The sequence below is a fragment of the Malaclemys terrapin genome, chromosome 9 (assembly GCF_027887155.1).
Source record: "Malaclemys terrapin pileata isolate rMalTer1 chromosome 9, rMalTer1.hap1, whole genome shotgun sequence".
NCBI lineage: Eukaryota > Metazoa > Chordata > Testudines > Emydidae > Malaclemys > Malaclemys terrapin.
Window position 1 is genome coordinate 73,598,959 of NC_071513.1, and position 15,121 is coordinate 73,614,079.

The window sequence follows — 15,121 nt, forward strand, 5'->3', positions numbered from 1 at the left end:
GCCTGCCTGCCGCATCTGGACCCGCCGTAAGTTCGAACTAAGGTACTTCGACTTCAGCTACATTATTCACGTAGCTGAAGTTGCGTATCTTAGTTCGAAGTGGGGGGTTAGTGTGGACCAGGCCCAAGAGTGAAATATTTTAAATTGACCCTTATTCTCTCTAGTGGCTTTGTAAACGGCTCTTGCTTTTCCTAGACTGTGTAGTGTATTTTGTTAACCAAACATTCTCTGCTTGGCATATTGTAATAAAACAATATTGGACAGCAGCAAGAGCTTTAACTGGGTAGGCAGCAGTACTGCTGAAAAGGATCTGGGGGTTATAATGGATCAAACATTGAATATGAGTCAACAATGTGATGTAGTTGTGAAAAAGGCTGATGTCATTCTGGTGTATATTCACAGGAGTGCCATATGTAAGACGTGGAAGTTAATTGTGCCACTGTGCGTGGCATCGGTGACACCTGAGCTGGAGTATTGTGTCCAGGCTTTAGAAGGATGTGGACAAGTTGGAGAGGGCTCAAAGAGCAGCAAAAATTATAAAAGGTTTAGGGAAAAACTGGGCATGTTAATTTTGGAAAAAAGAAAATTTGAGGGGGGAGGGACCTGATAAGTCTTCAGATATCTTAAGGGATATTATAAAGGGATGGTGATCAATTGTTCTCCATGTCCACTGAAGGTGGGAGAAGCAGTAATGGGCTTAATCTGGTTAGATATTAGGAAAGCATTTTTTAACTATAAGGATAGTTAAGCACTGGAATAGGTTACCAAGGGAGTTTGTGGAATATCACTCGTTGGAGGTTTTAAAGAACAGGTTAGACAAACATCTGCCAGGGATGTTCTAGGTAAACTTGGTTCTGCCTCAGCATGACTGTTGGAGGTCCCTTCTAGCCCTACCTTTCTCTCTGATTCTTTGATGTCTTGATGCACCAAAGCAGCAGAGCTGAGTGTTGCAAGACAGTAGTAACATGTGGATAAAAACTTCAAGGGACCTGCAGAAATGCAGAAGCAATACTGAAAGTATTTTAATAGTCAAATAACTGCCATAAAAAAGCTAAATTTACTTTTGCTTCTATGTAAAATACAGCTACTCCAACATATATTAGTGCCAGACGCAGTTCCATAGTTAAGGTAGTATTGAGTATTTTGCGGTTAATGTAGGGATTCAAATAGTTTTACATGTAAAGAATTCAATATATCCTATCTAAAATTAAAATACTTATTCTTTGAGTACAGAATGAATTTTCTGAGAATTTAAATAGGTTAATTGGTTGTGAATTAACTTTCCTTTTTTTAAAAAAAATGGATCCATTAAGAAATTTAATACCCTGTGTCAGATCACTTTCTGTCCAAATGACCTTAATACTGGAATAAAACAGGCTATTGGAACTTCCTGTATAGTTAAAAATCAGTGACATCTCTTGCATTGCTACAGGTGAAGACCATTTATCCTAACAAAGAGATTTGTGTCATTATTCATAACTGAAAGTTGTTTATTCAGCAGAGGCTGACAAATGTTCTACAGAGAATTCCATGGAGAACTGCTCTCTTTCAAAATGGCTGTTCTCTCCTGCTATTGTCAAAGTCTCTGAGGACACAGATGCTCTCAGTTTAAGATAGTACCTCGATATAACATGACCCGATATAACGTGGTAAAGCAGTGCTCCGGGGGAGGGGAGGGCTGTGCACTCCGGTGGATCAAAGCAAGTTCGATATAACGCGGTTTCACCTATAACACAGTAAGATTTTTTTTTTTTTTTTTTTGGCTCCCAAGGACAGCGTTATATCGAGGTAGAGGTGTACTTTCAAAATGGCCGCTGTCTCACATCGTTCCCAGTGTCAGTGAAACCAAGCTGCCCTCAGTGAATACCATGGTCCCACTATACTGTTAGGCATAAAACAGTAAAAACGTCAGAGATCGTAAATATCCCCAAAACTTGTAAATGTAGCATTAAGGTTAAATCTAAACATATTAAGGTATGGAAATAAATAGCTATGGCACCAAGCATCCTTGATACCACCCACTGGTGACGAGGAAAAAATGGTGCTTAGTGAGAAATGAGTTTCTCTCTTAATCAGTTTTATCTAATCTGAGACTAGAAAATTTTTATGTGCTAATCATAATTATATGGCTTCATGGTTTATATGATGATATTACAGGGAGGGGTTAAGGTTGTTTGGATGTCTTAACTACATTTGCATATCTTAAAAGAAATCCAAACATGGTAAATTTTAACCTTAACTCTGAATATATTAGTATACTATGCTAGCCCTAGTGTAGATGGGTCATCAGTTGCCACAAGCATTTTTAACTCTGCAAATTAGACATGCTCAGAGCAGGGTCTAATCAATATGGTATGTGATAGCATCTGTGGCAGCCGCGTTGCTAACCCTGGTGGAACTAAGCCGGTGTTGGCAATAATGGAATATTTTCTGCTCATCATTGCTACTTTTTCATTTCATGCGCCTCATTAGTTCTGTTCTATAGAAAAATAGTTCTCTTCCCTATTGATGCTGTCTCCCTACAGTTTTTATTTTGACTGTCTTCACTGTTTCCTTGTTAAGCTTAGTTTGTTACATTTCATGGTTTTTCTCTGCAGATGACCCTCATGTACAGTATTCTGCAGTGAGCAGCTTTGTGTTTCTTCGTTTCTTTGCTGTCGCTGTAGTCTCACCTCATACTTTTCATTTACGACCTCATCATCCAGTAAGTTTTTTGTAAATTTTTTTGTATCACTTTTACTCATAATCTGCAGATCTCTTTAGATAGAAAGATGTATAGAGATAAGCTTCTCTCACTGGCTGTACTCTGCAATTCAAAAAGAAAATCAGGGTACTAATTTTCTCTTACGTTGGGTTTTTCCTTTCACACCTGGCTAAAGGAAACCGTGGCTTTGTGGGAGGCATTGGCTAATAATTTATTGTGGGAGCTCTTAAATGGGATGGAGCTGCTTTTAATGGAGCATATGTTTCAGGGTGTATTAGAGGAAGGTGCTGCTCTCTGTGGAGATGAAATCTTAAGGGGATACTTTTTTTTCAAAGGCAGAAATGGCAGTTATGAACCTCCGTCACACACACACTCACTCACTCTCTCTCTCTCTCTCTCTCTCTTTTCCCTGTATGGAGTTAGGCTTCTAAATGTCATTTGTGCCTTTGAAAATCTCCCTCCTCTCCCCAGTCTCTCAAATAGAAGTTGCAGGAAGAAATGCTTTCTGTGATGGTATTGGGTAGCTCTGATTTATGCACTCATGTGGATTTTACTTATTCTCCTGTATTGCCAGATGTTCAACATAATAGCAAAAATTGTACATATTCCATCCATGTAATCTGGTAACCATATTATAATTGTAATATGGAACATACCCATCTGAATTTTTGTACAACAATATTTAGTCTAAATTTTACATTGGAAAATGTCAAAGCATAGGAATAAGCTATTGAATTACTGCTTACATATAAAGGAGAACATAACTTTTTGAAATCTCCCCCTGAGACTAATTGATATTTAATAATTTCGTACATATATTATCCATGCACTTGGTGTTTGCAAAAGAAAAATCTACTTAAATAAATTTAGCCATTAGTCCAAAGACATTCTGCAGAGAGAGGCAAAGTGAGAGTAAATGAATCCTGTGTGTTTATAAAGACCCATCAATAGAATTAATACTTGGAGTTGTAAAGGGGCAAAGAAAGTAGATTTCCCAAGGCCACAGTTGGACTCATATGTTAAAATGTGCAAGCTGGAAATGAGTAAATAGTCAAATTGGTTAAATATTTATTTGGAAGACAGAATAATAGCAGTGTGCACGTGACAAGCCATTAAGAAAAATCGCATGTAAATATTCAAGAGTGTGTGTGTGTGTGTGTGTGTGTGTGTGTGTGTGTTGTGACAACCTACCCAACTTCTTGTTGGCTACTGTGGCACGGTGCAGCATTGATGCCACCTCTGTTTCCCTCTTAGTCCCAGCAATAGGCCTGTGAGGGGAGGCTGTGTAAAGTAGAATTCTCTAGTCCAAAGAAAACATGAAACAAAATGGCCTTTTGCCCCTCCTTGGCTACCCGTCTACCTGCTGCCTCGCAGAGTGTTGATCCTCTAGACTTTCTCCCTGAAGGCCCAGCTCCTACATGAGCTGCTGACCCCCAGGGCTTTCTCCATGAAGTCCTTTCCCCAGTCTGGTTCTTCCCTGGGTGGATCCTTGGTCATAGTCTGTCTCCACTCCCATCTGCCTGGAGTTGGCCTTTTCCCAGGCCTACAACAATAGAGGTCTGCTCCGACCTAGCTGGACCCAAGCCTGAGAGGGTTGAGTAGTTTTCCAAACTGACCCAACACCGAACCTGAGTCAGCACCACCACTACCCTCCTGCATTTGGGGTTGGCACGGCAGCAGCTGCATTCGCAGGCAATTGTGTGCCCTTGCCCTGCTCCTGCCATTTTCTCAGAAATACCAAACAGTGTTGTAAAGCTGTGTTAGCTTTTTACTAGAGCTGGTTGAAAACTTTCTATCTAAACCATTTTTCAACAGAAAATTGGGGTTTGAACTAAACTTTTTTGGCTTTCTGTGGAAAATTCCATTTTTACCACAAACAAAGAAAAAAATTTATGTATTTAAAAAAAAAAATGTATGTTTTGAATTTTTCAACAAAAAGTTGAAATTTTCTAGGGGAAATACCCATTTTCCCACCAGTATGTTGGGGGGAGAAAAGAAAAAAATCCCAAAAATCCCAAAAACCAACAAACATTGAAACATTCAGAAAAAAATCCTACCAAAACAAAATGTTATTTTGCACACACAGTTCTCTTTGGGAGAGGATTAGAATGAAGGATAACACCTGGCAAGTTGTTAGTTTAATGCACTACTGGAAGGCACTCAGATACTACAGTGATGGGAGCAATACATGAACCTGTATATAAGATGTTTAAATTTTCTCACGAGAATTTATTTCCAGCTAGAAAGTAATGTAGTGTGACAAATCAAGTAAGATAGCCGTCTTGCCAAATCCCTATTTTGAAATCCAGGTTTTGTAATTGAGTTGCCTAAAAATGTAAAGGGACTCTTCAATTTGTTTCCTAAAATTATTTATTATAGGATGCACAAACTTCTAGAACATTAACTCTTATATCAAAAACCATCCAAACTTTGGGGAGCTGGGGAAGTTTGTCCAAAAGCAAGCTTGTAAGTATATTAACGTTCTTACGTTGATGTATTTGTTTCACAGATCTTCTTGTTAGACATCAATTTATACGCTTATATCTTCTCTTTTAGTCAAGTTTCAAGGAGACATTTATGTGTGAATTTTTCAAAATGTTTCAAGAAGAAAAGTTTACAGAAGCTGTTCAAAAGGTACCTACTATGTAAACAATATTTAGCTCTTTTTAATGCCTTTGAGAGCAGGCCAGACTTAATAAAATGCCTATGATTTAAGATGTTTCCTTGCAATTCTCTTTTTTTTTTTTTTTTTTTTTTTTTTTTTTTAAGAAATCAAAATATTCTTATGTGCAATCTGTTTTTAATAAACCATAGATGTGAAAAAACTGCCGAAGCAAATTTTTGGAGCTATAATCCAGCTCGCCATCTTGGCTGGAAATGACTAAGCTGAGGCTTGAACAATATAAAATATGTTTAGATTTTAGATATCTAAAATTTAGATAAGTAGATTATAGAATGTTTATATATGAAAATTGTATTGAATTTAAGCTTAAAGATCTTAGCTTCTTAAATATCTCTGGATGATCTCTGAATGGATGTAGTCTAATAGGGTATATATCTTAAGCTATTATATTGATATTACTTCATCCAGAGGCTTGTTATGAATGGTCTTATTACTGAAAAAAATAGATCTAAAAATACATCTACTCAATACATAGATTTTTGCCTCTTTGCTATAGTTAAATGAGGAGCAGCTCTGAACTTTCTGTATGGATGTTAGAGCACTTAGAACAGTCGAGCTTTCATCAGATTGGTTTGAAATTCAGTATGCCTCCATGTGGACACAGGGTATGGTTAGTGATCCAAATACGGGGCTGTTTGACCAAGGGGTTACTGAGATACAAGCCGGGGGGCAGGGGGAGGGAAACAACGCTTTTCTTGAAGCAATGGTAATTTCTGGCAGTGGTGGGTTTTGCTCATGGACAGAGATCAAACTAAGGCTCAGATCATCACCTCAGATACTCTAGTGTACCCCGATCAAAGTGCCTGGCACCCAACAGTCCTTTGGGAAAAATCACATGAAAACACTATTTAAAAAAGGGGTTGCTTCTCCAGTTAGGCATGGTAAGGCACTCTCACCTATTTGTGCATCTAATAGATTACACTGTGCATGTGCAGAGAGCCTATCTGGGAAACTATATCTACACCACAGGTTCATGAGTGGCTCTAAGAATACGTTATGGTCATTGAGTCCAAGCACTACCCCAGGAACTGAGAGTTTGAATCCAATTTGGGGTAAAAATCTGAAGTTTAAAAAAAGCAGGCATATTGCTCCAATCTGCCTCTATCAAAGTGTTTTATTTTTATTTTGGAAAAATGTATTCCAAATACAGCGGAATAGTCAGAAGAGGCTTAAATTTTTTTGAAAGGAGAATAAACTACACAAGCAATTGCTTGCTGGGAGGGGAGGTGATAAGGCATGGAAGAGTAGGTAGGAATAAGGGGAGAGGGGGATGGGGGAATCAGGTGATGGGAACTAAGGAGAGTGGAAGGAGAGGGATGAGACACTGGAAAGAGGACTAGGGAGAATAGGGGCCAGAGACACCTGTCATCCCACATTCCCCTCTCAAGTATGTGTTTTCCCCCAGGCCATCTAGAGGGGTGTGACCCTCCCTCTTCTCTGCCGTCTCTTCTCTCCCCCCGCCCCCATGTGAGTCACAGATGGGGGTGTCTGAGCCTCTCTCCCTCCCTGCTCCCAGTATGTGTGCCAAGATCTGAAAGCCCCTGCCCATCTATGGACATATGATCTCCCCAGCCTGTGGCCTCCCCCCTCATCTGACCCAGGTTTTGGGGGTGCTTTCCTTTTGGGGGTGTCTGAGCCCCTCTCCCCACCCCCATATGTGAAGCCCTGTCCTTCTAGGTGAGGACCTTAGAACAGCCATGCTTAAAGCATGTGCCAGGAACACACTACTGACACTGGGGTGAGGAGCTGAGAGCAGGTGTGCTTGACACACATCAGAAACTCTCCAGCATGGGGGACAGGAAGTTCACACACCTCAGAGCTGTTGTTTCAGGCTGTACCTTATCTCCAGTAAGTATTCTCTCTCTCCAGAGAATCTCATTGAGATGAACTGGCTGTTTAATTGCTGAGCCTGCTATACTGTTGATGGATGTGTAGAACTCCTCCCTTCCATTCTCTCTGTAATGTCATGCAGTATTGTAAAGGAGCGCCAGTTCTGGACTAGCAAAGGTTTGGAAGCCATTCCTGTTTAAACGACAGCTCTTCTAAGTGCTCTAAAATCTGCCTGCTTAGACAGATTGTCTTGACATTTGCTATGCCTTGTGGGAGTTAGTGATCCAAATGTCGGGTCATTTGAGCAAGGGGTTGTCAAGATACAGCCTGCTGGGGAAAAAACAGCCTTTCCTTAAATTCATAGATTCTAGCAACTTTGAAGTTTGACATTCACGTGGGGTAGAAATCTGAGAATGAACTATAAAGATTTGGAGAAAAAAATGGTTCTATCAAGGGTGTGTTTCTGTTTTTGTTTGTTTTTCAAAGCATGATCATTATCCCCATTTCACTATAGCAAAATATACAGAAGTGGGAGGAGAGGAGAATTTAGGAATCACATAGAACTGTGTGGAAAGACCATTGGATTGGGACTGTTCCCAGCTCTGCCACTGACCTGCTGAGTGACCTTGGGCAAGTCACTTAATCTCTCTCTGAGCTTTGGTTTCCCATCTGTAAAATGGAGATAATGACATGTAGGTCTTTGAGATCTACTGATAAAAAGCACTATATAACAGTTAGGTCTTCTGATTATTAAGTAGCCACAGTAGCATATCAGTTACAAACCCAAATGAGAACTACAACTGTCTAAATGACCACTAACCTCTACCAACAAAAATATTTTCTGTTTAAAAAAACTAGGAAATTAAAAGGCAAAAAACTTTAGAACAAAGTTAAGCTTGCTCCAGGGAGAGCTTGTGCCCCTCCAGAACAGAGTTCAGCAAGACTCATACTCTGGAAAACCAGAAAGTACCAAGTTATGGTAAATGCCTACGCCGCCTTAACTCTGCCCTCTTTGAGCAGCGCCCCAATACACCCATTGCACATGCGCGCGCTCGCTCGCGCTCTCTCTCTCTCTTTCTCTCTCCCCACTCCCTGTGCTTGCCCTATGATCAAACACTGAACCGACTACCCTGATAGTATATTACATTTATAAAATTTAACCACTTTACATCCTTTTACAGCCCCTTCATACTTCCACACAAGACAACACCTAAGCTATATTTTCCCATTACCTATCATTAAATCCACAGACTGCTGTCATATCCCTCCTCACCCATGGCAAGAAGACCCCAGTGTCCTGCTACTGACGCAACATGCACAATACTGTATTGAAATTACGTAGACTGCAACCTCAAGAAGTTGTTTGAATTCTGGTCTCCATGTGTGTGTTCCACCAAGGCTGAAACAGGAGAGTTCTAGCAAGTGGGTCTGCTTGTTCACACCTATGTAGATGCTCTGCTCGTGCTCCTTACTGAGGTATAAGGGGCAGCGTGCACTGAGGCCTCTTCAGTTCCTTCTTACCGCGTGGCCTGAGTCAGACTCTTCTAGTGTCTGGAACTGATCATCTTCTACGTTCTTGCCTGTGACATATTTAAAAGTTTTATCCTGTTAGTTTTTTCATAGTTTAGTTAAAATTCCCCGCCCCGGGGAATCCTCCAATACCTCAATGCAGGACTTAAATCATGTCCAGCCTTCTGGGTTGCATCCCCAGCCCCCACTCCTCTTCATTCAAGGATGATCAGCAGTGCTGCCTCTGCTGCCATGGAGAAACTCATATCTCTGCTAAGTACAGTATCTGCCTCTCCTTGCTAGTTGAACGTGGCAGGCATGAGAACTCTTAACTTTGGAAACACCTGACAGAAGGTGCCATGAGGCTTCAGTTGAATCGACCCTGCAGTAATTCTCCTGTACGTGGACCTGAGACATCGAGGAGTGTGCCTTCTAGTTCAATGCCTTACTCAGACATGGAAATGGCTTGAATAAAGGACACTGTCACCTAGCCCTTCTCATGAAAGTAAGATGCACTATCATAAACATAAGAGCAGAGCCCCTCCTAGACCTTAGAGAATGGATCCCCCTCTACAGGTTGGGCAGATCTTCATGACCATGATCAAAAGGCTCATTGGAGCAATGCTCTTCAACATGGACCTCGATAGCAATCAAAACAAAACACTGAGTGTCAAAAGACCCTAAACCATCATTACCAATGATAACACAGTCGAAGGGGACATCGCCGGCAGTACCACCACAGCCCAAGAAGGAACCACCAACTACTAAGAGTTCCTTTACACGAACATCAGTGGTACAGGGCAATGAGACTCTGCCTCCAGAATCCTACACCACCCCAGAAAACAGTCATCCTCCCATACCCACAATCTGCCTTCCCCTCCCCCCCCGCCCTCCCGGTTGTTCAGACCTACCCTCACCAGGGAGATCATCTCCCATTCCATCTTCTAGCCATGGCTTCCCAATACCTGTACCAGTGAGACCACTGATGGAACTGGATCCAGACTTCTCATCTTCCAGAGTCACACTTTCCAGTGGAACCATCTTCCCCTCCACAAAGGGAGTTCAGTCTGGACAGAAGTTCAGGAGTCCTCTGTTTTCAGCCTTGTTGATCTAATTATGGACCTCATCCCTCAGGACCACCACACCCTTCTTTCAATGGATCATTTTGGCCTTACTAGGGACCATGGGACCTGTACACATGGCACACAGAGTCTGTGTATCCCATAGGGAATCCTAGTACCCCTCTCTGTCCAGGGACCAACTGGAGATTCCTGAACCTACAGTGAGGAGGAAGACTAACCAGATCCATCAGTACCACTGGACCCAAAGGTATTTCATCTTCCTTGCCTGATGTGACTTCTCTGGATAACCACATACCGTTCCAAGAACTACTGCTGAGAGTAGTAGAAGAGCCTCTTAGAGGAGATCCAGGGCTCATAACACAAGCTCTTGAACATTCTTCAACAGCCTTTGTGGTCTAGCCAAATAGCACTCCCAGTCAACAAGGCCATATTAGAACCAGCAAGAACTGTATGATAAACACCAGCCACTTGTGCCCCTACTTCTAAGAGGGCAGAAAAGCAGTACTTTCTCCCAGCTAAGGGAACAGAGTTCTTCTTCCACCCTGCCCCAAACTCCCTATTTGTCCAAGCAGCCACAGAAAGTTCAGACAGCAACACCCAAAGGCCATCCCTGCTGACAAAGAACATAAGAACAGCCATACTGGGTTAGACCGATGGTCCATCTAGCCCAGTGTCCTGTCTTCCAACAGTGGCCAATGCCAGGTGCTTCAAAGGGAATGAACAGAACAGGTAATCATCAAGTGATCCATTCCCTGTCACCTGTTCCCAGCATCGGGCAAACAGGGGCTAGGGACACTTCAGAGCATGGTTTTGCATCCCTGCCCATCCTGGCTAATAGCCACTGATGGACCTATCCTCCATGAGCTTATTGACTTCTTTTTTTTTTTTTTTTGAACCCTGTTTAGTCTTGGCCTTCACAACATCCTCTGGAAAAGAGTTCCACAGGTTGACTGTGCATTGTGTGAAGAAATAGTTCCTTTTGTTTGTTTTAAACCTGCTGCCTATTAATTTCATTGGGTGACCCTTGGTTACTGTGTTATCTGAAGGAGTAGATAATACTTCCTTATTCACTTTCTCCATACCAGTCAAGATTTTATAGACGTCCATCATATCCCTCCTTTTCAGATTTGAAAAGAGATGACAAAGTCCCATTCTTTTTAATCTCTCCTCATATGGAGGCTGTTTCATACCCTTAATCATTTTAGTGGCCCATCTCAGTACCTTTTCCAATTCTAATATCCTTTTTGAGATTGGCTGACCAGACCTGCATACAGTATTCAAGGCTATGACTTTTGCCAGGAAGCTCACTGAACTACGTGGTCTAACATCTGAACCACCATATACAATCTTCTTTTTAGATAAGGTATACTTATGCCTTCAGCCAAGCTTTCTCTCTAAAATAGTATCAAATTTTCACATCAGCCAGTCAGTTTACTTGTATTTTCCCAAAACTGCACGCAAATTGGGACAAGCAACTGCTAAACGTATTGGACGTTAGACAAGCACTGGCATTTTACATAGCACCAAACTGTTTCAGCGACCCACTCTACTGTTCATGGCTATAGCGGACAGAATGAAAAGGTCTTCCGATCTCGTCTCAAAGAATTTCATCTTGGATAACTTCCTGTATCGGTGTTTATGATCTGGCAGGCAATTCTCCACCAGACAAGCTGACAGCTTGCTCCACAAGATCACAAGCAACCTCAACGGTGTCCTTGCACAGGTCCTATCCAGAATATTTGTAAAGCAGTTGTTCTAATTTATTCCTCCACCATTCAGTACAGCTGCACCTAAAGCAGTGAATGCCACTGGAGTGCATGCAGATAATTCCCAGAGGCTATTGCCAGCTCCAGGGTCTGAGTTAAGATTGCGTAGGCGTTTACCTTACTCTGTTTCCTGCTTTTCAGAAATTTGAGTTTTGTTGAGCTCGACATTCTGAAAGGCACAGGCTAGCACCTGTCAACTTTAACTTTGCGTTAACAAAGTTTTTGCCATTTAACTTTTTCATATATTTGTATATTACATATACACATAGGCCAAGATGTTAAAAATGAGCCTAAAATTAAGGTCCTAACTTAATAAGTGTCCTAACTTTTTAAAAAGTACTGAGCAACTAGCAGCTCCTATGGGCTTTTGGAAATCTTGTGTGTAGTTGAGAAATTTCTAATGTACTCTTCATAAATTTGTTTTCATGTTACTGACCTTTTAAAACTGAATTCCATACAATTTACCCCTAATTACACTCTATTTACCGAAATATTTGTGTACTGCAAAAAATGGTGTTTTTATGAGAAACACTATGGATGTGGGCAACTTTTTTTTCTTTCCAAACATAACCTATTCTCCTTGTTCTCTTTAGTTTTTAGATGAAGTGTCATCTACTGAAAGTAAAGAGCCCAGTGGCATGAGTGAACCAGTACATCTAAAAGAAGGGTAATTGAAGTGTAAAGTACTGTCCATTACACAAATGTTTAGTAAAGACATGATCTCAAAGCAAGGACATTATGCACGTCCATTTTGTATTATTTATACATGGAAAATATGTATGAATTTTACCCCTATTTAATTACAGCAAATTACTTTATAAAATGAACAATAATTAGAAAACATTTGTTGACATGTTGCATTGATTATATTATTTATGAAATTTGTGAAAATACTCCATTAGTGTATACACTATAAACATTAGCGATATGTAGTTTGTAGAATTAGTTAACAGCTCTTGTGAAATTTTTATAACTCACATATTTTAGGAAGCTTATCTTTTTTCTTAATGTTTTCAGTCTCTCTCTGTATTTCTGAAGGAATGTAATCCATGCCCTCTCAGTGGCAGATTTAATAAATGTTAAAATGTATTTCAGAATCCCATAACCTGCTATTAGAATGACTTCACATGCTCTGCCTCTTGAGCTCTGAGAGACCAAATATACCAAAGCAGAAAAATCCTTCCCATAATTAGAGAGCATATGAAAGTTTCATTCTTAATGACTCATAGAATATTTGAAAAACGTGGGGCAGAGGTGGCTAATGGTAAAGTAAAAAAATAAGTTTTGTTTGCCCATAAACACCCTTGAGTTAATCTATTTACGAGCTGTTCCTTGGTTAAAAAAAAGATTCAGTTTATATCTGGGAAGCGGATTTTTAGCAATGGAATCATCCTCTACAGAACAATAACTTCTGGCACATGCTGCTTCCTCAGTCTGAGAGTTAAATTGCCAAACTTAGGCTAGGTCTACACTACCTGCCTGAATCAGCGGGTAGAAATCGATCGCTCGGGGATCAATTATTGCGTCTCGTCGGGACGCAACAATCGATCCCCGAATCGACGCTCTTACTCCACCAGCGGAGGTGGGAGTAAGCGCCGTCGACGGGGAGCCGCGGAGGTCGATTTTGCCACCGTCCTCACAGCGGGGTAAGTCGGCTCCGATAGGTCGAATTCAGCTACGCTATTCGCATAGCTGAATTTGTGTATCTTAAATCAACACCCCCCCCACCCACCCACCCCGTAGTGAAGACCTGCCCTTATTTAATGTGGCAAATTGTGTACCTTTTACCCTGCCAAAACATGGGGGAGAACAATGCTTGTTCCCAAAACATACCGAATAGAAATGAGGAAGAGGACCGCTACAACAGACAAGTCACTAAACGTGCTGATTCACAAGCCTTTTCAATGCTAGGGAGTTTACCCATTGCTGAAAATAAGTGTCAGCAAAGGGTGCAGTTAAAGCAGTGTTGAATGCAATTTGTTCTGGTCTGCATTTGCCGTTAAACCGTGTTGAACATCAGTTCAGCTGCATCTGTTTCATAAGCTAGACAAAGCTATATTTTCTGAGAAAGGTGGAAAGGAAAGAGAATCTTGTAATTGGATACACATCACCATTTTGGTAAAATGCAGGTCTCCAGAGGTATGCAAGAGGCCCCTGTCCTGGGTTGGTGCTTCAAACAAGTGATGGGATTTCGATTGTCTCGCGCTCAAAGTTCTTACCTGCTAAAGAACCTCTTGACTAAGTCACTATAAGAAAGGAAGAAGTGAGGGTTTTTTACCCCTGAAAGCTTATGCCCAAATAAATCTGTTAGTCTTTAAGGTGCCACCGGACTCCTTGTTGTTTTTGTGGATACAGACTAACATGGCTACCTCATGATACTATAATAGAGGAAGTCTCAAGATCTATTTTGTGAACCAAAGTCCTCTTTAAACCTAGATTTTTCGTGTTTTCATTGCATGACAAATAGCTCATTCTCTCCAGTTAGTTTTAAACTAAGTTTTTAAAGCAAAGCTGTTTAGTATGTGAGGTTTGTGCATTTATAATGTGATTTCTCTGTACAGTGAAATGTATAAAAGAGCTCAGGGAAGAACTCGGATTGGAAAAAAGAATTTCAAGAAACGATGGTTCTGCCTAACAAGCAGAGAGCTCACTTATCACAAACAACGAGGTAAATCTTAATCTGTTTTTCGGCAATTAGATTTTTATTGAACACTGCTTACGTAATTGTGCTAAGAAATGGTAAATGTGTGTCACAGCCATTAAGTGACTTTAAACATCATGATCATGTTCTTATTTATTGTAATAATAACAAAACACTAATAATTTTCAATCTTTGGCTATTTCCTTTTCTGAAGTGATTTCAGAAATGTGTCTCGGTTGCATCCAATTTTGAATCCTGTTTGTTTGTTTGTTTGTTTGTTTGTTTATCCACAAATATGTTTGCTTTTCCCCCCCCAGAGGTGCATGTTGCATATAGGGTTGCTCTACCCTGCATTCCAAACACTTCCCATCTAAGCTGCAGTGATCTAGTTCCTAGCCATCCTGCAGAAGGGCTTCTACAGACCCTACTATAATTCCACCCTGTTGGGTTCCCCATAACCAGCAGAGCTATCAGGGAACATTGGGGTGTTTTTACAATTTTAAAAGCATTTCTAGCTAGAGTAAAATGTGTGCTTGTGACTAAAAGTTTCCTGGAAATTGTGACAGACCCAGACCAGTGGGGTACAGGAGTCTGGTAGAGGGCAAATATACTGGTCACTGGATGAGTAGTTTTCTGTTCCCTGAGTGACCAGAGCAGGGGCTGCACTAGAGTAATCAGGAACCTGCTAGAACCAGTGAAGGCAGGCAGGCTAATTAGGACACATGGAGCCAATTAAGAAGAAGCTGCTAGAATCAACTAAGGCAGGCTAATCAGGGCACATGGGTTTTAAAAAGGAGCTCACTTCAGTTTGTGGTGGGAGTGTGAGGAGTTGGGAGCAAGAGGCGCAAGGAGCTGAGAGGTGAGGGTATGCTGCTGGAGTTCTAAGGAGCACAAGTGTTATCAGAC

General features: G+C 41.0%; 1 protein-coding gene across 4 annotated transcripts in view; it reads left to right on the plus strand.

The window, feature by feature from the left end:
* The window catches only part of RASA2 (RAS p21 protein activator 2), a 102,797-nt gene that overhangs the window by 78,807 nt on the left and 8,869 nt on the right, over positions 1-15,121 (plus strand). For all 4 annotated transcript variants that reach the window (XR_008446299.1, XM_054040498.1, XM_054040499.1 and 1 more), the window contains 5 exons: positions 2,598-2,704; positions 5,084-5,170; positions 5,261-5,338; positions 12,168-12,241; positions 14,136-14,242. Coding sequence is in view for 3 of the 4 variants with exons in the window: in XM_054040498.1 (XP_053896473.1) it covers positions 2,598-2,704; positions 5,084-5,170; positions 5,261-5,338; positions 12,168-12,241; positions 14,136-14,242 (453 nt within the window). In the remaining variant the exon portion in view is untranslated. The remainder of the gene's footprint in view (positions 1-2,597; positions 2,705-5,083; positions 5,171-5,260; positions 5,339-12,167; positions 12,242-14,135; positions 14,243-15,121) is intronic.